This window comes from Salvia hispanica, chromosome 2, assembly GCF_023119035.1.
Source record: "Salvia hispanica cultivar TCC Black 2014 chromosome 2, UniMelb_Shisp_WGS_1.0, whole genome shotgun sequence".
NCBI lineage: Eukaryota > Viridiplantae > Streptophyta > Magnoliopsida > Lamiales > Lamiaceae > Salvia > Salvia hispanica.
This window is the reverse complement of record NC_062966.1, coordinates 11,161,983-11,185,474: the sequence shown is the minus strand read 5'-3', so window position 1 is coordinate 11,185,474 and position 23,492 is coordinate 11,161,983. Positions and strand designations below refer to the sequence as shown.

The window sequence follows — 23,492 nt, the reverse complement described above, 5'->3', positions numbered from 1 at the left end:
AGTGGATTCAGCTTGACTTGCTCTGCAAATCCACTTCACCAAGACAAAAAACCTTCGTAATTTCCCAACAATTTCATCAACTTGTTTATAGATAAAATGTAACCATCATCTTCAACTGTTTTTATACTAGTATACAGCCAATGATTCCGGACAAGTAACCCCTTTCATTTCAACAGCCGCCATTTCTGCAAGCTAAAATCCGACCCACTAAAAGTCCCTTTCCGTTCAGGCATTTCATCATCCATGTTAAATGCATTATTTTTCAATGGAAACATTTAAGATTTTGTGATGGCTGTGATGGAAATTCCGGGGGCCGTTAACATAATTCGGTACCGGGAGATCGATTTGGCTCGATTGAGTTTGAGAGGCAGTATGAGGGGTGAGTCGGAAATTGTGCAAGAATTGGAGCCCGTAACCACGCCGTCTCCGGCTCTTAGGGAGGAGATGATGTACGTGGCTTTGGGGAAAGATGTGAAGGAGAGTGAGAAGACGCTGATGTGGGCCTTGCATAATTCTAGAGGGATGAAGATTTGTGTTCTTCATATTCATCAACCTGCTCAGAAAATACCAGTGTGTTAGTATTCATTTCTTGCAAAATTCCTTTTTTTGAGGGGATAATTCTTTTTCTAGATGCACTGTGTACTCGTTTTCTTGATTTAGAGATTGGTCTTTTCTTAGTTGTTTTGGTATTTTTGATTGTATGATGATTATATGTTATCTATTGGTATGTAGTTTGTGAAATTCACACAGGTTCGGTGTTTGGGGTTGTTCTTGTTTCTTTTTTTTTTTTTTTTCCTGGTAAACCAATGTCCATCTCTTTGTTGGATTTCTTTTTCTTGTTTTTTATGCCTATTTTCACTCTAGCAAATATCATCATGTCATAGTTATAATTCTGTAATGATCAAACAGATCTAATTGTGGTTAGATATTATCACCTTATTATATTGTCTTCTGTGTCATTGTTATGAACTTATGATCTAGTTTGCATTTGGATTACATGTTATTTTGAAGGGCCCATGTCACCCAGAAACAAAACAATGCAATTCAACTAAGTTTTGAGAAAACGCCAGTTGAGGTCCTAATCATTTGGCTCGTCTCAATAATATAGTTGAATCTTTACATATGGTTTTGTTTGTTTTAGAAAGGTCATAAGTATGAATTGCTGACTTATGTTTTTTGCTTATTGGTTTGCAGTGGGTACTAAGGTTGCAATTGGTAGGTTGCAAGAAAATCAAGTAAACGCGTATCATGAAAATGAAAGACAAGATATGGTTAAGATTATTGACAAGTATATCCGAGTATGTGAACGATCAGGGGTATGAACTGGTCCTTTTGCTTTATTAAAGTTTTTCTCTCCTGAAAATTTCATTCTAGAAATCCAGTTTTGTCCTTACAACTTGAAAATATAACTAAAACGACAACTGGCGTGGAATTTAGCATGTGATTATCAATGCTGTATCATAGTATTACCTAGGATAGACATAGCTGCCTTGTGCTCTTACTATATTGATATGGAGTATTATTTACTGAAATTTGGTCTTGCATTTGACCTGCATCTGGAGATAATGCCATCCGCACACTTCTTCTTAGTTCTGATTTCTTTTGCTTATTTAGGTGAGAGCTGAGAAATTGTGCAAAGAAATGGACTCTATTGAGCAAGGCATAGTCCAGCTCATATACGAACATGAGATAAAATGGCTTGTCATGGGAGCAGCAGCTGATAAATCTTATTCGAGGTATAATGCGACATGTTTGTTCTATACAATAAAAAAATCAGGAATTTTATTGAACAGTGTAGATCATGTACACATTAGTCATTAAGGTTAATAATTCACAATCTTGGAGATGTCTCTGCATAGTTTATATGGTCAATCTTCTGGACAAATGGACTTGGTTCCCAGAAAATCGGAATCAGTTTTACAATGCTACACAGTATACTGGGGAGATGGCAGCTTTTGATGTATCTTCCTAATTATTTTCTAGCCTACTTAATCAATTCCTAATCATATTACTAGTGAATATTTGCCATTTGCTAGGCTGCCTCATTATTTGCAAGGTGGTGGCAGCTTGTGATGTATCTTCCATTGACTTCATAATTTCTTGACCTTCTGTCTTGACTTTGTTTGTCATTTTTTTTGTCGTGATTGTATAACTTTATAATGTATACTTTTCAGGAAAATGAAGGAGCCCAAGTCTAAGAAAGCAATCCATGTGCGCTTGGAAGCACCTGCTTTCTGCCAGATTTGGTTCATATGCAAAGGAAACCGCATTTATACAAGGTATGTAAATAGTGTTGTATTATTCGAGGCTCCTGCAATTCCTGTTTCCTAGTATAGAAACCATGTGTTGACTTTTGAACTAAATAGAGAATGTAAACCCGATCATTTGTGGTTGACAATCAAGTTCTTTATCTGATTTTGTACTCAAGATTCATTCGCAGCATGACAAGTCTAGGTCTGTTTTCTTCGATCTGCTGACTAGTTCTATGATTCATTTCTATCTAGGGAAAGTAAAGTAGATGGAATTAACATAGAGGTAGACTCTCCACCAGTTCAAGCAAGTCCGAATTCTGAAGCTGTGCAGACCTGGAGATCACGCTCACTTGCTGAAGGGGAAAGGGGTCAAATGGAGCTTCAAAGTTCAGCAACTAATCACCGTAGGTTCATGTCTGAAAATAATGGTATGCACTTTAGCGGCCCGGGAAGAGGTTCTCCTCATAGCAATTTGAATGAAGAACGTAACTCTGACTGGGACAACCAATCAAGGAGAACTCCTTCAGTAGGTTCACGCTTTTCTACATGTTCGTCTAGTGAAATAATTGATGATTCGATTTTAAGCCACCTTTCAAGCACTCACATCCATGGGGAGTATCGTTCAGCTTCAGTGACATCCAGTGCTATAGTAAGTATTTCACCGAAGTTTAATAGAACTGTCTTATATAAGCAGCATTGGCAACTCTACATGCCTAACAAATTGAACACAGTTTACATTGCTCTTCCATGAATATATATTACAATCCTCAATTGTATGCAATAAGGTAATTGTGGATGTCTGGGAAGGTTCCCATAGTGTGGTGAACTTGCAAATACTTCTTAGCAGAAGCTATTTGGATGTTTTTCTAACTAGTTTATGAACTTGATCAGGATGGCAATATGGATGATGAACTTTATACTAGGCTTGAGCAATTTGTAGAGGAAGCACAAAGTTCCCGGAAAGAAGCTTATGAGGAATCACTCAAGCGTAAGAAAGCTGAAAAAGATGCCATTGATGCTTTTCGCCGAGTAAGTCTTGAGCGCCACTCCTATCCTCTGGTTTCTTGTTCAGAATTAGAAGGATCAATTTTGTACAGAGACGAGTATTATGTTGCTTATTCACATTTTAAATGCACTGGGTCTCCATCTCAGCCAATTTTTGTTGGAGAAATTATTATTATTGTCATGTTTTTATAAAATGCAAATACTTTTTTATCAGTTTGCTTGAGCTGTTAAAATTGAGGAAAAAAATTGCAGTTTTAGTTTTGGCGCTGTGTTATCCTCCCAACTGATTTTCAGGGTTGCCAATCTTTTAAGCAAAGCCCTCATCAGTAATGACTTGAGAGAGGCTAATACATGTCGAATTTATATTCTAGGCCAAAGAATCTAACGCAATGCATGCCGAGGAGCAAAGACACAGAAGAGAAATCGAAGAAGCACTATCAAGAGCTAGACAAGAAGCTGATAATATGAAATGGCAACTCCGTGAGGTCACGGAAGCACTCAGAGTTGCCGAGGAACAGAAGCTTTCCCTAGAGCATCAAATTGCGGATTCCGATAAGATGGTGGAGCAGCTGGAACAAAAAATGTATGCAGCTGTTGAACTTTTGCAGAGGTACAAAAAGGAAAGAGATGAATTACAGGTTGAGAGAGATAGTGTCCTCAAGGCGGCGGAGGATCTGAGGAAAAGACAAGCCGAGGAAGCATCAAGTTCATCTGTGTCTCAGTTCTTTTCCGAGTTCTCTTTCTTCGAAATTGAAGAGGCAACAGCACACTTTAGCCAAACCTTGAAGATCGGTGAAGGGGGTTATGGGAGTATATATCGAGGGGACCTTCGACATACTCAAGTCGCTATAAAAATGTTGCATCCAAATAGCTCGCAAGGACCTTTTGAATTTCAGCAGGAGGTAAGTTGTTAGATCTCTGCTCATTCATATGATAAGTTGTTGCACTTAATTTGTAGGTCTTGTTGGTTGGTTGTTAGTTATGCGTGCGCATTGCCCTGATCCCACACCCTCGGCCTACCAAATGCCGCAGTTAATGTTTGGTGAACACAATTTTAATTTTAAATTGACTCATGACACCTCTTGTTTCAGGTAAATATCCTGAGTAAGCTGAGGCATCCAAACATAATCACCTTGGTAGGAGCTTGCCCGGAAGCTTGGGCCCTCGTTTATGAGTACCTATCCAATGGAAGTCTTGAAGATCGCCTCGCTTGTAGAAACAATACACCGCCATTGCCATGGAAAACTAGAATCCGTATAGCAGCAGAGCTATGCTCTTCTCTAATCTTTTTGCATTCTTGCCGCCCTGAGGGAATTGTCCATGGCGATCTGAAGCCTGCCAATGTACTGCTTGATGGAAACTTTGTTTCCAAGCTTAGCGATTTCGGAATATGCCGCAAGCTCCCTCATGAAGAGTTATCAGAAAACACGACGCTATGTTGGAGGACAGAACCAAAGGGGACACTTCTGTACATGGATCCGGAATTCCTCGCAACAGGAGAGCTCACTTCAAAGTCTGACGTGTATTCCTTTGGAATTATATTATTGCGGTTGTTAACAGGAAGACCTGCACTGGGGATAACCAAGGAAGTTCAATATGCATTAGATAACGGTAACTTGAAAGATCTACTCGACCCAACAGCTGGCGATTGGCCATTCGTGCAAGCAAAACAGTTAGCTCACCTCGCCCTCAGCTGTGCTGACAAGAACCGTGGCTCTCGACCAGAACTTGATTCTGAGGTGTGGAGGGTGCTCGAACCAATGAAAAGATTCTGCGGGGGTTCGTCCATCCTTAACTCTGAAGAGCAGAGCCAGATTCCTGCATACTTCATCTGTCCTATCTTTCAGGTCTGTATATATTGCTTACATATACACATGCTTTTAGACAGCATTGATCATAGATTTTTCCAAGAATCTCGAAACCAACCCGATCTTTCTTACCATAACTTCACAACTGAGTGTAAAACCTTAGCATTTCTTCTCCTAACTTCACCATTGCTATGTGCAGGAAATCATGCAAGATCCTGTGGTTGCAGCCGATGGGTTTACGTATGAATCGGAAGCGTTAAAGGGATGGCTGGAGAGTGGGCATGATACATCACCCATGACTAACCTTAAGCTTCCAAACACCGATCTGGTGCCTAACCACACTCTCCGTTCTGCAATACAAGAGTGGCTGCACCAATCTTGAAGCCACTCTCTGTACATTGTCATATTAGCAGCACCTGTTTATAGGCTTATTACACACACACACATACATTTGTCGTACAGTAGTTTACTACACCTGATTTGCTCTTTGGATTTCAGTTTGTGCTTCTCTTTGTATCGTATTAGTGGCACCTGTTTATAACTTTGTATAGCAGTTTAAACAATGTTTTGTACTCGGATTTATTTTAAGCTCTTGATTCTTCAATAAAATATTTGCATTTGTTGCAGACAGATTTAGCAGATTTTTTCCGTTCTATGCTGTCTGATTAGTAGATCATTGTTGAAATTTCAATAAACAAATAAATTTTAATATTACATTTATCTAAAGAAAGTAAGAACTAAAACTAAGAAGTGACTATGCGCTTTCCAACGCAAAATGAGAAATCCCGTTTACTTCACCATAGCACTGATTACACCCGTAGTTACTCAGAAGCACAGCCTTCTCCGTCGATACAAAATACAGAAAGGCAACAAAACATCGAATGTTGAAACAGTTTGAGATAATCAGCCACGGCCAGTCTACGGAAGCGACTTATTCTCATCTTCTATCCGCAAGAATATGTATTTAATGAGGTTTTGGCTTAAATCCATCGACTGCAAAGTTCCGTGTAGCTGCAGGTATGGCTAAACGAAGTCCATCAAGTTCGGGTTTGGCGATAATTTGACAACCTAGACGAGATCTGTGGGAAATATAATTGGATATAAGATAGGTACACAGACAAAATGTCAGTGTGTCAAGCAAGACTAGAGACTTACGTTTCGGATAGGCCAAATGCCAGATCTAACATGTCATTCTCCTCATCGGTTGGCTCAGATAATTTGTTATACTGGTCCACGTCCTGCCAAACACATGACAATAATAGAGTTGGGTTAATATGAATGTTCCACGTCTGCTTCCCAGTGAAAAAATAAAGACAGGGGCGGCATGACGTATTTCACCAAGAAACATAGGTGATGAAGAGGGTTGGCTGTCATAAAGAAAGACGAATATCGGTTCATAATGTACTCACCATCATGATCACATGACAGGTGGAACAAGCAAGAGATCCTTCACATGCTCCTGTAATGAATTGAATTCGCATGAATTAGATAGTTCACTCGATTTTGCTCATGGGATCGCAGAACAAATCATGAATTGATATCTTGAGGAATCGTCACTACTGTCTTTATGAAAATGAGATTTAGCTTTGAAACAAAATTTACCTTCAAGCTCTATGTTGTTCTCATGTGCAGCTTCTAGCATTGACATTCCAACTGGGACCTGTATATGCATCTCTTCTCCATCTTTGTTGCAAAATATCACATTTATTCTGTAAACTCGAAAATGAGAGCATGGGAGTGCAATGCATTAAAATTAACACATCCTTCAAACATCATATGGCTGCTCAACTAATCATGTACCAATTAATGTCAGGAAAATAAGACAAGGACTTCAGGGAACAACTGATCGGAACGAAAAAATTGGGGAATGATATTAGGTGCCAAAGACTCACTTTTCCTTTTCTTCATTTCTGTGCTCTGAGTTTGCTTGAGCTGCTGTACTGAAAAATAATTTGTTTATCTGAATACATAGATAGAAAGAGGACCGGTATTAGGTTTAATAGCATGGACAGATCAAACAGTGAAATCCATACATCTGAAGAAAGGAAGCATGACAAGTTTTCTCAGTTGAAGGCGACAACATACTGTTGCATTTAACTCTTCAAAAAAAAATCTTGACGAATACTCTAATTCGGTTCTAGATATTCTAGAGTTGAATAGTGAGTTTCAATCTTTTAAATACTACTGGTTTATGCTCTGATCTAAGATACAGTAACTGTAAAACTATGGCAGTCCTTGTTTGTAGCTAAACATCACTAATTGTCCAGCCACCTGACTTAACTAAAACATGTCCAGTAAGTGGCAAAAGAGAGGAGTTCAAGCAGTCAAGTTCATGGCAAAGGTAAGATGTAAAATGTACCAACCAGGGAACCTAAATACTGATTATGAGCCTTGGGGAAGTATAAAGTCCTTGCTGTTAGAGTAGGAGCTGCAAAGCAACAAAATTAATCAAATCCTTGTCAAAGCAAATGAGGTTCAAGTTCAAATTCACGAGCAACATTAATTTTTTGAGTTATACATCTCAATAGACAAACTATAAGATCTTCATGTGTATAGAACATCCACAATCCAACTACATGCAGACAACTTCAGTGGTGAAATCAGATGTGGTTCAAAAAAGGATACGCAAGATAATATCTCCTTGTAAGGTAAAAAAGCACATTTATAGAAATTGATGGCTGGACACAGAGACACAGACTGTGCAACTGGTTGTCCAGGGAAAGTATGAAACTCCCTAAGAGACTCTATCGACACAATCCAATTAAGTTCTCCCATCTAAGCCAGCTACATTCAAACTCCCATTAAGCCAGTCCATATTATGCTAAAATCTCCTAAACTCATCCCTCACGAATAAGCAAATAAAAGAGGAAGAATAACAACCAATTCAAAAACAAAGATTGAAGTTATTGACATTACCATATGTCTAGGAGTGAACACAGATTGAAGTTAATGAGATTTCTTTTCTTTTTCTAATTTAGTTCAAAGTATATGCATCATTAAAAAGTGTCTAATAATGTCATCGGGCACCCCATTCATGTATTGATGATCTATAACAACTTCAACAAGTATTAATAATTCCTAGTTATACATTAGAAACATGAGTTATTGGAGTAGAAAATAGGGAATCTAATACTATGCGATAAGATAATCAAGTAAACATTATACTTTATACCCTAAAATTCTAAATAGATAGTTACTCATACACAAATAGGCTACAAATATATAGATAGTTACTCATACACAAATAGGCTACAAATATATAGATAGTTACTCATACACAAATAGGCTACAAATATTATAAGAGAAAACATGTTCAACATAAAGTAATCTAGAAAAACACTTTGTAGAGAATAATTTCGATTTTAGTTTAAGTTGAATCATTATCTTATTTTGCTTGATAAATCCCCATAGCTCTCAGAATGGTGTTTGGATGTGATTGTGATATATGATCTCCCAAAACCGAGCCCCAAATTTATACTTATATTTATAGTTGGGAAAAGATCTGGCTTCAAAAGTCTAATGAACTAGCAAAAAATTGTGCTTTTTGGACCAAATTAGCGGTCACTCAGCAGCTCGTGGAGATTGTTAGGAAATAAAAAACAAATATAAAAGAGAATGAACACAAGGATTGTTTACCCAATTTCTATATAATGTGTATCTATGTTAAGGGGCGATGCCGAACCAGGAATTTCACTATATAATTTCAAGATGATTTTACAAGAGAGAGCACATCTATTTATAAGCACAATAGAGAGCCTTAAGTCTAGTCACACTAGGAAATATATTTCATAAGGAAGAGTAAATCTCTCATAAGGAAATATGGAAACAAATCCTAAAGTAGGAAATATTTTAGGCTCCATAATTAACAGAGATTGTTGTGGACTCTTTGAACAATTCCAGCTGATCGTTGGATGCATGCGAAGTGAGTGAGCCGCTTGTTTGTCCATGTCATTGATCAGTGTGTCCAGCGAGCCGCTGAGTTGGTCGAAACCAATCCAGCGGATTGATGGAAACTCCATGTTCTCGGATAACACTTCCCACAGACCGCTGGGTTTGCTTCGTGCCAACTCAGCGGACCACTCATTATTGTTAATTCTCGCGTTTCCGACTCCAAATGATGTCTTTTACGTTTAAACTTGTTCAACAACCAACTAAAGACACAAAACATGTAAAATTTGTGTTTGTTCTTTTGGTGTTCTATGTTGAAATTGTTTCGAGCGCATTTTTTCTTCTTGGATGAGGCAGTGTTAATATCAATTGGCCTCTAGTCTCTTTGTTGTTCTCATTCTCAGTTAAAGGTGTTGTTGATTTATCTTCACTTGCTCTCTGATTCTCTGTCGTTGTTGATTTATCTGTTGGTAAAAGTCTTATTCTCGTTCGCGTTCTTAACTGGAGCTGTTGATTCATTGTTACTCTTGATCTCATATTGAGTTTAATTGTTTTCTATGTTAGTTGATCTAATTAACAGTAATGACATGAAATAATTAATACTCCATATAATTTATTAAATTAACCCACTTAATCTACAATTACGTCACCAATCTTTTAAAAACATAATCATACCCACACAACAAAATAAAAGCAAATGAGCAATTGTGTCGTTTTACGTGTAAGAGTGACCACAATAGAAGAGCCGCTATAGGCACCGTGCCGGCGGCTCCTCTGATTTTTTATTTTTTTATTTTTTTTAAATCTTTATCTATAAATAATCTAGTCCCAAATCATTTTTTTCATTCCATTCTATTTATTTTTGTCCAATTAAATTTGTTCCAATCCAATTAAAATATACCAACATGATAAAATAATATGATTTGTGGTTGTGACCACTATTGGGCTGACAAATTTTTGTGGCTGAGGAAGAACTATTGTAGCTGTGCCTTGGGCAAAATCTTAGTTGTACCAGTCTATTGTAGACACTCTAACGAGCCCTACATGTTTTGACACATATGTTTCTTATCATAATTTACATATCTTGCTATATCATGTTCGGATACCAAACGAGCCAAAATGCATTAATGGAAGTCTGAAATATTGGCAAAACTAAACCCATGAATCCAAAAAGGATTTACCTTTCAATAATTAAAGAAACCATCAAACCTGCATTTACAACACTTCAACTCAGTTGGCTGTTGACTTCCCAGCATTATGATCTCTTATCCAAAATGATTTATACAACAAGAGATAAAATTATGACAACCAACAGTCAGTAGTAGGTCAACTAGAAAATGAAGAAAAGGGAAGAAACCAAGAAATAAGATGGTGAGAATCAAAATTGGCTGGTATCGGCATCTTGAAAGCGCGTCCTTTCCCTTATTGTTTGCTGTCAAGGTCAACTCAAATGTCAAACGATGTCAAAAAATTTCCCAATGAACTTGAATGTCAATCCCATTCTGATGTCAAAGCTCGATCGCCAAAACCAACCTGTGTCTGTCGCGTGCCAACCATTTTCTCTTATCTGGTCAGTTGTCCACTTTGAAGTTCAAAGGTGTTTCCGGGGTATCATTTGTGGGGCTGATCTGAGCCTGGGGAAGGGAATGAAACAAAAGTGAGGTCTTTCCATTCATGCATTCTTGCGCCAAGGAGAGTTCTAGGTGATGTTTCTACATATGAAGCTCATGTAGTTTTCAGTTACAAGTGCGTAAAAGAAGAGCAAAAGACAAGAGAAAAGGGACGAACAAGAGATACAAATCATATAAGCGGCTATATTTTGCTTGACGTGCAAGATTTTATTGCCACAGATTCCTGCTACAAGTACATGCAATGCAACTAATGAAAAATCCCTAACCAATAATAAAAATGCAAGTTATTCATTCTAAAATGTAAATAACAAGAAAGAGAACCTACTTGTATATCTCCTCAAGGAACCATTTTTATTAACTGATAATGGTAATGGTCTTCTCTCCTGACTCCGAGAAAGAATATCTTGCATTATTTCTGGCCAATCTGAATTTAACCTTCTCGCAAAGTCTTGTACTTCCCTGATCAGTCAAATATAACAGAACATTCATTTAAGTATGGAATGTATAGGCAGCCATAATTTATATTAGCCCCTTACATTATTTGCAGCAGTCAACAGAACAAGTGACATGTTGGTAAGCAGCATTTGAAAAAGTTATATAAGTAAAAAGAGCTAGCAAACAATTTGAAATTCTCCGAGAGACAACAAATATTAATCAAATAGAATAATTTGAAATTTATTTTGGCATTCCACAAAAGAAACCCATTTTAGCTTAGCACATGATACAAATTCAGTGATGAATTGTGACTCAAAATGCATAATTACACGTCCAATTAATATTATTGGCATCTTAACAGAAGCTTAATTTAACGATAGATACACACAAGCCCAAAAATGGAATTCCTAGTTCATTAATGAAGGTCTGTGGCAACAATATTAGAAAAAGTTGGCAAATGCATCCAAGATGTGATAGAAAAACTCCTTGCTTTTAATTTGAAACAAGTGATAGCATCAAGGCAGGTATGTTGCCGATTGAATAAACATGATAATTGCAAAGGTTAAGTGAATAAGAACATGAGGACAGGAGAGCATGTCTTAGAAACTGCTTAATAGTGCTTGTTGTCACTATGCCACGACACAGAGGCATGAAAGAAGGATCAAATATTTTATTAAAAGAATTTGTTAACCTAATGGCCATACATGTGTGTGACACTTATGCTTTAAATAACACCAGCAAAAAAGTTATCAATCATGTGTTAAGAGTATGGGTGGAATACATTGCAACAAGTTCACTTTCTCCTTGCTAGAGCCTATAACTAACTAAGTATGATAATTTATTTCTAGATTTGAAGTGTGGGCCAGCTTAGCATAAGATGTTTGTCACACTTTCCTTTTTAGTTTGTCCCACAAAAGATGTCACTTTTTCTTTTTTAGAAAAAATTCTCTCTCACATCAATATATAAAAATATATTCTCTTCCACCACTTAACTTACAAAATAACATCTCCTAAAATCTTGTGTCATCATCCAAGTGAAGTGACAAGTGTGACATCTATTATGGAAAGGAGGGGATACTTCTGATGAAGGAACAAGAAGAAGGCAAAGTACTTTAACACCAATCATATCATTCTTCCAACTTATTAAGAGTGTGACCAATCAAAAGCACCGAAGGCAATAAACATACCTATCAAGTTTTTCTTTTAATAAAGGATCAATCCCATCAAACTCATCTTCAGCTGCTAATCCATCATCTTCAATGTCGAGCAACTTAGTTACATTACAAACATCATTAAAAAGCTTGTTATGCAATGAAGGATTACCAGACTCGGAATGAAGCTCATTTGTTTCCTGCATCACATAAGGAAAGTCAGCTAAAACAAGTTAGAAAAATGAGGCATTGATACCACCAGCCATTGTCCTCAGTCAGCTAAAAGTACACAGTCTATCAATAAGCAGTATGAATCCATAAGCAAAATATTTGCAAGGACTCCCACCTTCTTGTTCACATCTACATCATTGCTTAAAGAAGAGGTATTGTTTGAAGTACTCGTGCAGTTTGAAGAAGTGTTCTTGAGATCTTTCCTTTTACGGCTCTTCTTTTTATTCTTAGAAGTTTTGGTCCCCTTAAAATCTGCAAGAAAAACGTACATATTATATTCCTACCCTAAAATGATAAATAAGGGATAGAAGGGCGGGTGCAACAGTATGTGGAGTTCATTTGTACTTCTTCATAACTTGAGGAGCTACAAGCAAGACATAAATGCTAGGAACACTAGTTACAACCCACCCTAATTATCATTGAGAAAATTACCATTCTCAGTGATTATGCAGGTAACGATTATAATTTGAGGGTAGTTACACACAAAAATCTTCTTACAAAACTAAAGATCTACTTCGAATTAATTGTTTTCAAAAAGTGAATTAACAATTAATACCTTCACCACCTCCATTAATAAATGATAACAAGTCATCGACTGAACGCTCATCCCCACGCTCATCTTCGATCCCAACATTCTAAAGAACACATTAAAGCCACTGTCTCAGTCTCAAGTATCACATACTGAATACCACTTTCAAGCAGTTTATCGAAGCTGAACATCTCTATACAATGGTGCACAAACTTAAAAGTAATAGTGGTGAGATTACATGACTGTAAAAACAATGACGTGATCACCTTCAACCTCTCTCTTTCTTTTAATTCTTTCCTCTTCCTAGCATACAATCTATTCAATAGCCGAATCCTCGGATCATCCATGGTATTTTTGATAGGTTCCAACTTTTCCTCCTGTATTGATGGGGAAAGAACATATAAGAAAAGGTAGATAAGAATAACAGGATTCTCCCAATAATGAAAAGGACATTAAGCATGTACATTGCTGGCAATGACAGAACACCTCTGTAAGATCATCAGGGAGATGAAATATCTCTCGGATCTCTTCTGGAGTCTTCCCTTCAATTACCCGTGCAAGAGCCCGACTAGTGAGATCAACCAGTGACTTCAGCTGTAGGCTGTCAGCAGCAGATGTCAGTTCACAAAGCCTTTTAGTATCCATTCGAACAAACTTCTCATCGAATGACTTCCTCTCCTGCATTGAGGTATAACAAAAACCAAAAACTTATTTTTCCATATCTTCAGATAACTTGTATCACTAAGTATTCACTAAAAGTGAACAGGCCACAGGGAAAAACAAGTTCAGGAATACAACCTTGTTGGAATGTCCTGGCACTTGATGGAATCGGCAGTAATCAAGTATCAAGCTCAGCATGGAAGGATTGACACGTGAAGGAAGAGAGATGGGATAATTCTTGGAAGATCCCATGCCAGCATGTATTTCTTGAGATATAAATGGGCAATACATGGCCACTTCTTGCTCTACTTGCTGTATCGAACCATCAGAAGTTTGAAGCCACACATACGCCTTTAGCATCTGTAATGTCCACCATGAAACTAATCTCAATCAGCATTAATTAAAGAGCCAATGAAAATCAATATCATATGACCGTGATCAGGTATGTCAGTAAGTTAAATGGATATGCAGGACTATTACAAAGCATATGGTAGATAATACGGAAAGAGTAAAATATGATAAGGTAATGAATAGATATACACAAATAGGATAGTTGAGATGCCGTAGGTGCAAAAACAACAAGCACACCTCTGGTTTTATAATTTCACTATCAGCTTCTGTCATTTCACTCAAAACTACGATAATAGGAAGTGAAGAACCTTCAGAGGTATATTACCTGCAGGAAAGAATGCAAAGAGTTATGACAACGTCCTTACTTCAACCACAGAGAATGATAGTATGCACTCCTGTATCGATTTTGGAAGCCTAAACAGAGATTTTGCAGACAAAGAATATATTGTCTGACGGCAAAAATATTGTCTTAATGTGACCTAATATTCAGGATTGAAATAGCTATTCACGCAAACTTGACCTATAAGTTAATTAAACATATCCAAAGTGAAGTATCCACTATGCTATAAATTTATGATAAGTGGGTGTCTCAAACAATGTGATCCCCCACGTAGTACTTTAAAGTTAGTAATTTTGACATCCATAGTACGAATATGAAATACTTCTTCTCAATTTACTACACAGACATATACCATGATCCTAAGTCCTGAGACCACCGATCAGATTAAAAATAAAGACTTCTGAGTTCCAGAAGCTAAAACATTCAGAGTTGGATAAAATTCTCACAAAGCATAAAAAATGAGACAGTAAGCAGTTATGGTGAAGCTCGTATTATGATACATCTAATTCCCCAATTCATATTATCACTAGTCCCCATTTCCAAAGTCTCCGTCTTGTTTCATTACATCTGTCCAGCACCAATACACTCTTCCAATATTTAACAAAACGCTGGGCAGCATGACTGTCTTACTAAAAGACTACACCTTAATCAAACTGCACCGCTTAAAACCAAAATAAAAGCCCACCACAACAATTTAAAGTCCCAAACACAATAATATGAAGACTCAATTCTTACTGAGAATAAACTAGTACATCTATATCAATATCACAGCCAACGGAGAATCAATAAATGCTGGTCCGAGAAAGCCAAGCCCACCAGAATTAACCCCAAAAATATAAGAATAAGAGATGAAGACTAGACTCTTGCTGAGAACAAACGACTTCGTATTATTCTGTATCAATATTCAAGAAATAATACAACCAACCAATAATCAATAAAAGTTGGTCCAAGAAAGCCCTAATCCCCAATCACCCCACCCCATTCAAATTCCAAACCACCAACAATTTTCAGCTCCCATTATGCAATAAAAAAGAAACCACAACAGAGAACAAACAATAAATCTCAGGAGGCGTAGCGTAACAATGGATTGAAGTTTGAAAAATATATAAAAATAAATAAATAAAGCAATCATAGCCACTGCCTCAATCAAATTCGAACGTGCAGAATGTAAATACGAGAAACGAAACAAAGCAAGGAAGAACTTGCCTCGTTATTCATGTAGACAGCCCGCACCTGAAAATTGGAAAAAGAGAGAACAGTTGATGTTGAGACCGAAGCTTTGAATTGTGGAAATGGCGGTCGGGAAAGAGATTGATTAATAATTACATACAAAATGGAGATGTGCAGAGATTTGTAGGATGATATTTTAGCTGTGTTTAAGTGGAAGAAATATATGGATATTAGACTCAAAGGAGTTGATATATCTGCTTGTATGATTAGATGTGTGTTCAGTTTTAGGGTGAAAATTGAAATGCAGGTGCAGCTTCGTCACCACGCTTATATATTGGTGTAGGAGTATAATTTTAAAATTATAGTAAATCATACAGCATTATATAGTAGTAACTACTATGATTATTACTACTATTGAGATTATTATGATATTAACACTTGTTAATCGACAATATTTTTTATTTATTATTATACTATTGTTAATTACTAGTAATACATTGTCCGTCCTCAAATAATAGTCTATTTTTATCACTTTTGTGTTCCATCTTTTAAAATTAGTTCATTTTCATCATGTATAATTTTTTTATTCTAATAAGATAAACCTCATTCTCAATTAACAATCCTATAATTATTTTTTAAAATTTTATATCTCCTATAATTTATCAATTTCACATTAAAATATATGGCAATTCTGAATTCTTTATTTTTAAGGACAAAAAAAAAGTAATTCCTTCATTCCATGAAAGTATTTCACTTTGTCATTTCAAGACGTTCATAGTTAAAGACTCGTCTAATTTTTTACTTATCTGGAATTTTGAAATTCGTAGTTAATCATTTGTGGAAACAATACTCAAATTTCGAGTCTTGAATTTTAGTTATTTTTTATGTGTATTGTGGTATGTGTTTATATAATTGTGATATCTTTAAACGTGTTTCAGTTTATGTTTGAATTTTATCAAAGCATGTTCAGTATAGTTTAATTTTCAAGTTAGTTTAACTTTTTTCCACTATAAAGTATATTTCACGATCGCAATCCGGTAAGAATAGCAAAATCGAGGAACCACGACTAGAGTGAGAAATAAGGAGAGTGGGAATACACAATGGGACTTGTGACCAAATATTCAATTAGAAATCAAGACAAACCAAATAACTCTTGGTTAGTTATGAATTTGAATGAAAATATAATTCATCAATAGAGATTTATCTGGATATAGATGAACATGCAACGGTATCCAAGACATTGGTATGCAGTGGAAATCAATACGGTCATATGTACGAAGACATGGACCTCCGAGAGTCTTAACTTATAATAGAAGGCCAAGGCTAATTATCAAACTTTGCTCACCATTCTACACCATCACCGATCTACCTGCACGTATAGAAATACATGCAGGACTGGATACAACGATACTTGGTGAACACATTTCTTTCTATATTTTGTCACGTTTGAACACCAAGTGTCGTGGAGATGGTGCTCTTCCATGGTCAGCTTCAACGTTCTTCAACCGGGGAGGTGGCCATTTCCCACGGTCTCCACGACATCATTTTTGTGTCGTGGAAGGTGACCACCTTCCACGTTCACCTGTGTACACTAATCTGAGTATGGACACCACCCTCACTCGGATTCAAATTCGATTCATAAGTTCCAACCAATCAGATAGGCATCATCATATAAAATAATCATTATTGTCAAGACAACATCATTTGAATAAACAACGAAGACAATTTTGGATTTTCATAAAATATCATTTCAAAATATTTTATATTTTTATCCATGTTAGTATGTAGGATAAAAAAGTTCACCTTATTTGTTTTCCGAAATTTTTGGAAATAAACCTTCGATTCACCGTTACTTTCTCTTGTGATTCTTCCCTTTAAAAATAAAATACAAGCTAAATGATGTGCATTCTAGTTTATGCATTGTCTTCTTTTAACTTCACGCCATATTTGGATTAGGGATTAAAATGTTGGAATCTATGTCCGGTCAATGGATTTTGACCAATTATAATTTCAACGAGATATTTAATTTTGTGAAATTAAATGATATAGCGTCGATCTACATTCGGAGTAGATGACCGTCGTATATTTATTTTCTTAAATCCGATACTCGGTGAGTGAGAAATAATAGGATTAAAATTGTGCAAAATTGCAAACTAAATGAGCTATGAGAGAAGCTAGGGGATTAATTAAGAGAGTTAATTATCCCACATTGAAAGTAACAAGCTTATTAATCAAGTGTTTTTAATAAGAATGATTATTACATGTAATAATTCTAGTGGACTAAGATGGATTGTAGAGCCCACAGGTGCGCCGCGAGCCTCGAGCCCGTGCCCCTGTCCTTGTCTGTAACGTCTCGTAACCGACGACCGTTACGGTCTAACAATGATAACAGCCATCATGGCTGTTGACCCCATATCTTGTAATTCCAGAAACCAACCTAAAATGTTGACCCCATATCTTGTAATTCCAGATACCAACATAAAATTCTTAACTAACCCCCGTATCTTGTAATTCTAGAAACCAACATAAAATTCTTAACTAACCTGGAGATTAATTTCCTATGGCTCAATGTCATACAAAGGTTAATTATTCAAAGAATAATTCCATCAAGAAATTATTTTATTCTTGTCGGGATTCTCATTTAATCATCTCAAAATTCACATTTTATTTTCATAATCTAATCGAAAGGTTGATTCCTTAATTAAATCTAAAGGTTTAACTTCGAGCCTTATCTTTAAATCAATCAGAAGATTAATCTCTTGCTTGAAATACAACAATTAAAATTTAATGAATAAAATTTAATTGGTGATTAATTAATTTATCCGGGTGCAATGATTTAGTTCAGATTTTGGGCCTAGAATCTCATTCTTTTCATCAACCCAATTAGTTATAGAGAACCACCTATTAAATTTAAAATTGGCTAAGGAATTAATATCCCACTTCAGCCCAAATAAATTAAAACTAAAAAAGAGCCCAAAAGAAGAGGGCCCAATTATAAAAATAAAATTTTATTTCATTATTTAATTTATATAAATTATAAACGATAATGTTGTGGGTTTAATGTGTAATTTACATAGAAGTTTGTAGGTATGATTTATAAAGTACTAAAGTAGGTGAATATTAATATTTTTTTGAGTTTGAGTTTGAGTTTGAGTTTGAGTTTGGTATAATAATTGTAGTAAAATTATTTTTTGATATGACATATACTCAAAAATAAGTTTGAGTTTGGTATAAATGACTTGAGGAGGTAGTCTCATAAGTTACTTCATAATAAGTTATAGGGTAGATGAAGTAATAATTTTGTATTTTAATTAGCCTCTTAGCTCTCTAATACAGTAATACACTCTTAGTTCCAAAATAATGCAAATAAATCTTTGGACACAGGTTTCAAAAAAAAAAAATATAGTGCTGTTTGCATTGTGGGTAGAAAAAATATTCGCACTTTACGATTGTTTATATAGTTCAGAATGAATAAAATGTACAGTTTTAGAGGTATAATTGTATGAAATCGTTATAGATAAATTGCAATAGTGAGATTATTATTAATGTGTGGTATAGGACGCTGTGCAAAAAAAAAGGAAAACAAGAGATGTTCATACTTATATGGGATTGAACGAATGATGAAATTGTTCATATTTGTTTTTTTGAACAAAGGGTGTACAAATTATTCATTAACATTAATTGTTCATATTTTTTTTAGAACAAAGGGTGTACAAATAATTCATTAACATTCCTAATCACATACACACGTCTACTCCCTCCGTCCCACAAAGATTGTCCCATTTTTCCATTTCTGTCCGTCCCATAAAAATTGTCCCATTTTCCATTTCACTTTTACCATTTTTGGTAGTGGACCCCATATTCCACCAACTCATTCCTACTCACATTTTATTATAAAACTAATACTTTAAAAGTATGACTCACATCTCACCAACTTTTTCAACTCACTTTTCATTACATTTCTTAAAACTCGTGCCAAGTCAAAATAGGACTATCTTTGTGGGACGGAGGGAGTATTTTTTTTCTCAATGTAGCCAATTAGAGCACTTATAACACATCCAAAAACAAGGCCAAGCTGCATGTGCACCCAGAGGTGATGCGAAGCTGGGGGCAGGCCAAAGGCCTCAACAAAGACGTGAGAAAGGACCCGATCTGCACACACGAACGCGTTGGCAGCGTCCCTACTGACCAGTGAGAGGATGTGTGGGAGGTACACAACTCGAGCGCTACTATAGATGTTTTCAAACTATTCATTTTTTTTATTCTATTCTATTTCTATTTCTATTTCTATTTCTATTTCTAATTCCTAAATATAATTAATGTCAAAGTGTTCCGTCCACGATTAAGAGTCCCATTTCTAAATGGCACGGATTTTAAGAAATGTTAAGAAAAGTGGGTAAAAGAAAGTTAGTGAAATAGAGGTCCCACTTGTATATATTAGTTTTAAATGATGTGTGAGTGGAATGAGTTAGTGGAATGTGGGGTCTCTTTACCATTTATGGTAATTATGAACCGGGACTCTTATTCGTGGACGGACCAAAATGGAAAAACGGGACTCTTATTCGTGGACGGAGGAAGGACTAAGTACTACTACTATGCACCACACAATTAAACTGGATATTCGATAAGCAAGACAGTGACAAAATGCAGAATTTGAGCTATTCTATCCACATGGCCAACTATGACTGGACTGGTTGGTTATTAGTTATTACTCCTATTTATTGTGGTGGGTGCTAGAGTCGGTGGTGGTCACCAAAACCCCAATTTCTTTATTTGAAAAAATAAAAGGAATGCCCTTTATTACTATATATATACATTAATCACATGAATTGGAGCATACAACACATGAGATCATGGGTGTTGTCATTTTACTATAAGCTATATTGGGACATTTTATTTTTTGTTTTTGTATATATACATTATTCACATGAATTTGGAGCTTACAACACATGAGACGGGACCACAGGTTAATGTGTGTTGTCATTTTTTTTTATGAACTTAGTTGTCATTTTACTATAACCTATATTGGGCCGGCTTATTATTTGTATTTTGTAGTAGTATAATATATGATCAAATACAACTTAAATATTTCAACAAATATATACGACCTTTATCAACACAAATGCACACACAATTATTTATAAGTGATAAAATGATTCTCATTCATATAGTGCATCCGTGAGTCCTCTTTTTATTACTACATCAAATACACAATATTACTAAATTAGTTATGGAGTACCTATAATCTATTGGAAAATTTTAAAATTTACCTATATTTTAATATCCAAGATAGTATTGATTTCGTTTGTTTTATTTAGAAATTGTGATCGAAATTGTCAAATTTATAAATTACTTGAAAATATTAAGTATATTTTTTTAATTCATCAACCTTTACGTCTTTTACGTGCTTAACTGGAATTGGGATATTGGTTTTACTACTATTAGTGATAAAATTCTGATTTAGAAAACCAAAAAATCTAAAAGAAATTACAAACATCCATTGAAAACCAATAAAACCCCGACAATTTTGAGGCAAAACCGTCAGTTTTCTCTATCGAGCCAGTTGCATATTTTTGAAAAGTGAACTACATCAAAAGTCTCTAACCTTTCCAGTTGTGACACTGCATGTCCCTCAGAAAAAAAAATATCTCCGGAAATCCCTAACCCTAAACATAATCAAGTATCATGTATTTTGTGACTAAAAGACCATTCTGCCCTTAAAGGGCATTTTGGACAAAAGTCATCAGAATCTGCAAAATCCTGTTGTGGCGGCCTGCATGCTGCACATCGGTCACTGTTCATCCTGTTGCGATTTGACATGTTGCAGCGCCGGTTCTTATATCCTCTCTCTCTCTCTCTCCCTCCCTCCCTCCCTCCCTCCCTCCCTCCAAATATACGCCACATATACATATAGAGTGTGTTTGTGTTTACTAACTTTTTTAACACAATTCAAATATTTCACAACATCACTCACTTTTCCCTCACCCGCCTAAACACTCTCTGCAAACCCTCTTCTCTTGCGAATGGCGCCAAAGCGGAAGCCCACTGGAACCTCAGGCGCGTCCTCTTCGCGGAATTCTTCTCGTCGTAAAAAAGAACCCTCGCCACCGCCCCCGCCACCGAGACATGTACCGAAGGTTATAGATGTGGATAAAGAAACATGGGATATCCGAGATCCCGAGCTGGATTTTTTCCACCCGGAAGAAGAATATAGTAAGTTATGTTTTTAAGTTCATTCGTACATCAGAATTATATACTGAGTTTTGTTTTGTTTTGTGATTTAGGGCTCCAAAATTGATCTTTTGTGAATTTGTTTTGGTTGTTTTGGTTTGATTTTTGTTTTGTTTGTCCGATAATTTTGGGAATTTTGGGTTTAATTTTGGGAACATCCTGGATTATTTTCCATTGCTTTCCATCATGGTGGTTCATTCTTCTTTACCAAGGAGGAAAAAAAGTATGTTGGGGGGTATTTGACTTTCTTCGACTTCTGTACCATAGACCAATTCGAGCTCATAGACCTCTCGAGCATGGTGTTAAAGTTGTAGTATGATATGAAGATGATATGTGAGTTCTATTAATGTGATCCAAAGTACAGTCATGACTGCAAGGGGGTTTTAATAGGCGGCCCTTTGATGCCCTTTATTGAGGAGCCACATCTAATGGATTTCCTCAAAGTGGCGTCTACTTCCACAAAGCTAGTTCACATGTATGTTGTGGAGCTAACCCGGGCGGCGGCTTTACTGAAAAAAAATGAAAGATGAAGCTGAAGAGCTTCTCAGATTCAGAGCGTCGAAACCCCCACAAGTCATTATTGAAGAGATTGAACAAAGCGAACCGATTGTGCCAAAGCGTCAACAGAGAAGGAAGAGGAGACAGGACGATCAGGTGCAAGGGCACCAGAGTAAGCCTTTGATGATTGGCTGGTATGATAGGGATGTTGAGTTCGAGGAATATCTTACAAAAAGTTTAGAAGATAAGCATGCTCAATGGAAGAGGGATGATGAGGTAGCTCGTCAAATTTTGGAGAAAGCATTTGAAGAGGTAGCATTTGAAAAATATTATCATCCGAATCAGTAACATCCAAAGCTGTAGAATCTGAGATTGAAGATATGCCAGTTAGAGAAGCAGCAGTACCATCGATGGTGTACCATTTGAAGCAGTAGCATCTGAGGATGAAGTTATGCCGGAAGTTAGGGAAGCAGTATCATTTGAAGCGGTAGCATCTGAAGTTGATGTTATGCCGGAACCAGTATCAGAACTTGAAGATGTGGTACCAGAAGCGGTGCCAGAACCAATAACAGGACTTGGAGGAGATGTTGGAGATGTTAGAGGAGGAGATTTCCATGCATACGTACCAGAGGTAATGAGTTGTGATTTACATAATTGACTTAGTACTCCGTTTGTGATTTTGTGTACATTTGTGTATTCTAGGCTGTACTTGCACCGTCATGTGTTGAATATTCCACACCGATTGGTCCAAGTGTCATAGTTGACGATCATCCTACTGAATTGACAAATGTAGTGGACCAACCTGATGCAGACAGTGCAAGAGCAGTTGTACATGAAGAAGATGTGTACCAACCCGTCATAGACGGTGGGTGTGAACCACAGGCAGACATTAGGGTTGACGATGAATTCTTTGTGATCCTTGGGGACATTACCGATGAACTGTTCATGTCCGAAGTTGACACCCATGTGCAAGGATCAGCTCCTACAGAAGCTGCGTCTGAAACAGTTGTAGGAGAAGTTCCCCAACAGTTTTTCCAAGATGATTTATACCGTCCTTCTTTCGAGTATGCTCTGGACGGATGTCATCTTCATAATGAGGGATATATGACTAAAGATGAAGACGATGAGGTCGGCCATTTTATGTCATTGGCCAACATGTGTCGAGATAAACAGTTGTTTACCTCATTCTATGAGTCGCTATGTCAGCAACATCAACCGACACAACAGCATCAGAGTGACGAGCCGGAGACCGGATGAGAGGGGTCTGGAGAGCAGAATGGTGAAGGTAGTGGAGGGTCCAACAAGCGGCGAA

At 36.5% G+C, this 23,492-nt stretch overlaps 4 protein-coding genes across 12 annotated transcripts; 2 read left to right on the top strand and 2 right to left on the bottom strand.

The window, feature by feature from the left end:
• Positions 1-16: 16 nt before the first annotated feature.
• LOC125207314 (U-box domain-containing protein 33) lies at positions 17-5,691 on the top strand. Of its 3 annotated transcripts, none has more exons than XM_048106602.1 (9): positions 17-574; positions 1,195-1,298; positions 1,615-1,736; positions 2,175-2,279; positions 2,505-2,901; positions 3,144-3,281; positions 3,629-4,159; positions 4,349-5,104; positions 5,265-5,691. In XM_048106602.1, exons 1-9 carry the CDS (start codon positions 289-291, stop codon positions 5,445-5,447), a joined length of 2,622 nt encoding a protein of 873 aa, XP_047962559.1. In that variant the 5' UTR covers positions 17-288; the 3' UTR covers positions 5,448-5,691. The 3 variants fall into 3 exon arrangements, with proteins under 3 accessions (XP_047962559.1, XP_047962558.1, XP_047962560.1); XM_048106601.1 differs by having other exon boundaries at positions 1,195-1,316; XM_048106603.1 differs by lacking the exon at positions 17-574 and adding an exon at positions 784-1,075 and having other exon boundaries at positions 1,195-1,316.
• A 149-nt stretch (positions 5,692-5,840) lies between these two features.
• Positions 5,841-10,144, bottom strand: LOC125207625 (adrenodoxin-like protein 2, mitochondrial; the record flags this gene model as incomplete). The annotated part of the gene is made up of 7 exons (XM_048107043.1): positions 5,841-6,144; positions 6,221-6,303; positions 6,475-6,524; positions 6,668-6,774; positions 6,958-7,025; positions 7,429-7,493; positions 10,135-10,144. Coding segments are annotated over 7 exons (498 nt in total), but the record flags the coding sequence as incomplete, so codon positions are not given.
• LOC125207624 (SKP1-like protein 21) lies at positions 10,115-15,733 on the bottom strand. 7 transcript variants are annotated; one of them, XM_048107041.1, is made up of 13 exons: positions 15,488-15,730; positions 14,179-14,266; positions 13,729-13,950; positions 13,417-13,608; positions 13,197-13,307; positions 12,958-13,036; positions 12,517-12,653; positions 12,343-12,370; positions 12,207-12,273; positions 10,910-11,043; positions 10,742-10,807; positions 10,487-10,587; positions 10,115-10,385 (listed from the first exon to the last, which is right to left on the bottom strand). In XM_048107041.1, the coding sequence occupies exons 2-12, from the start codon at positions 14,212-14,214 to the stop codon at positions 10,565-10,567; spliced, it is 1,095 nt and encodes a 364-aa protein (XP_047962998.1). In that variant the 5' UTR covers positions 14,215-14,266; positions 15,488-15,730; the 3' UTR covers positions 10,115-10,385; positions 10,487-10,564. The 7 variants fall into 7 exon arrangements, with proteins under 7 accessions (XP_047962998.1, XP_047962994.1, XP_047962999.1 ...); XM_048107037.1 differs by having other exon boundaries at positions 12,207-12,370; positions 15,488-15,514; positions 15,612-15,718; XM_048107042.1 differs by lacking the exon at positions 14,179-14,266 and having other exon boundaries at positions 12,207-12,370; positions 15,488-15,733.
• A 6,468-nt stretch (positions 15,734-22,201) lies between these two features.
• Positions 22,202-23,437, top strand: LOC125206275. Its single transcript, XM_048105552.1, has 3 exons — positions 22,202-22,492; positions 22,572-22,811; positions 22,883-23,437. Exons 1-3 carry the CDS (start codon positions 22,202-22,204, stop codon positions 23,435-23,437), a joined length of 1,086 nt encoding a protein of 361 aa, XP_047961509.1.
• The last annotated feature ends 55 nt before the right edge of the window (positions 23,438-23,492 follow it).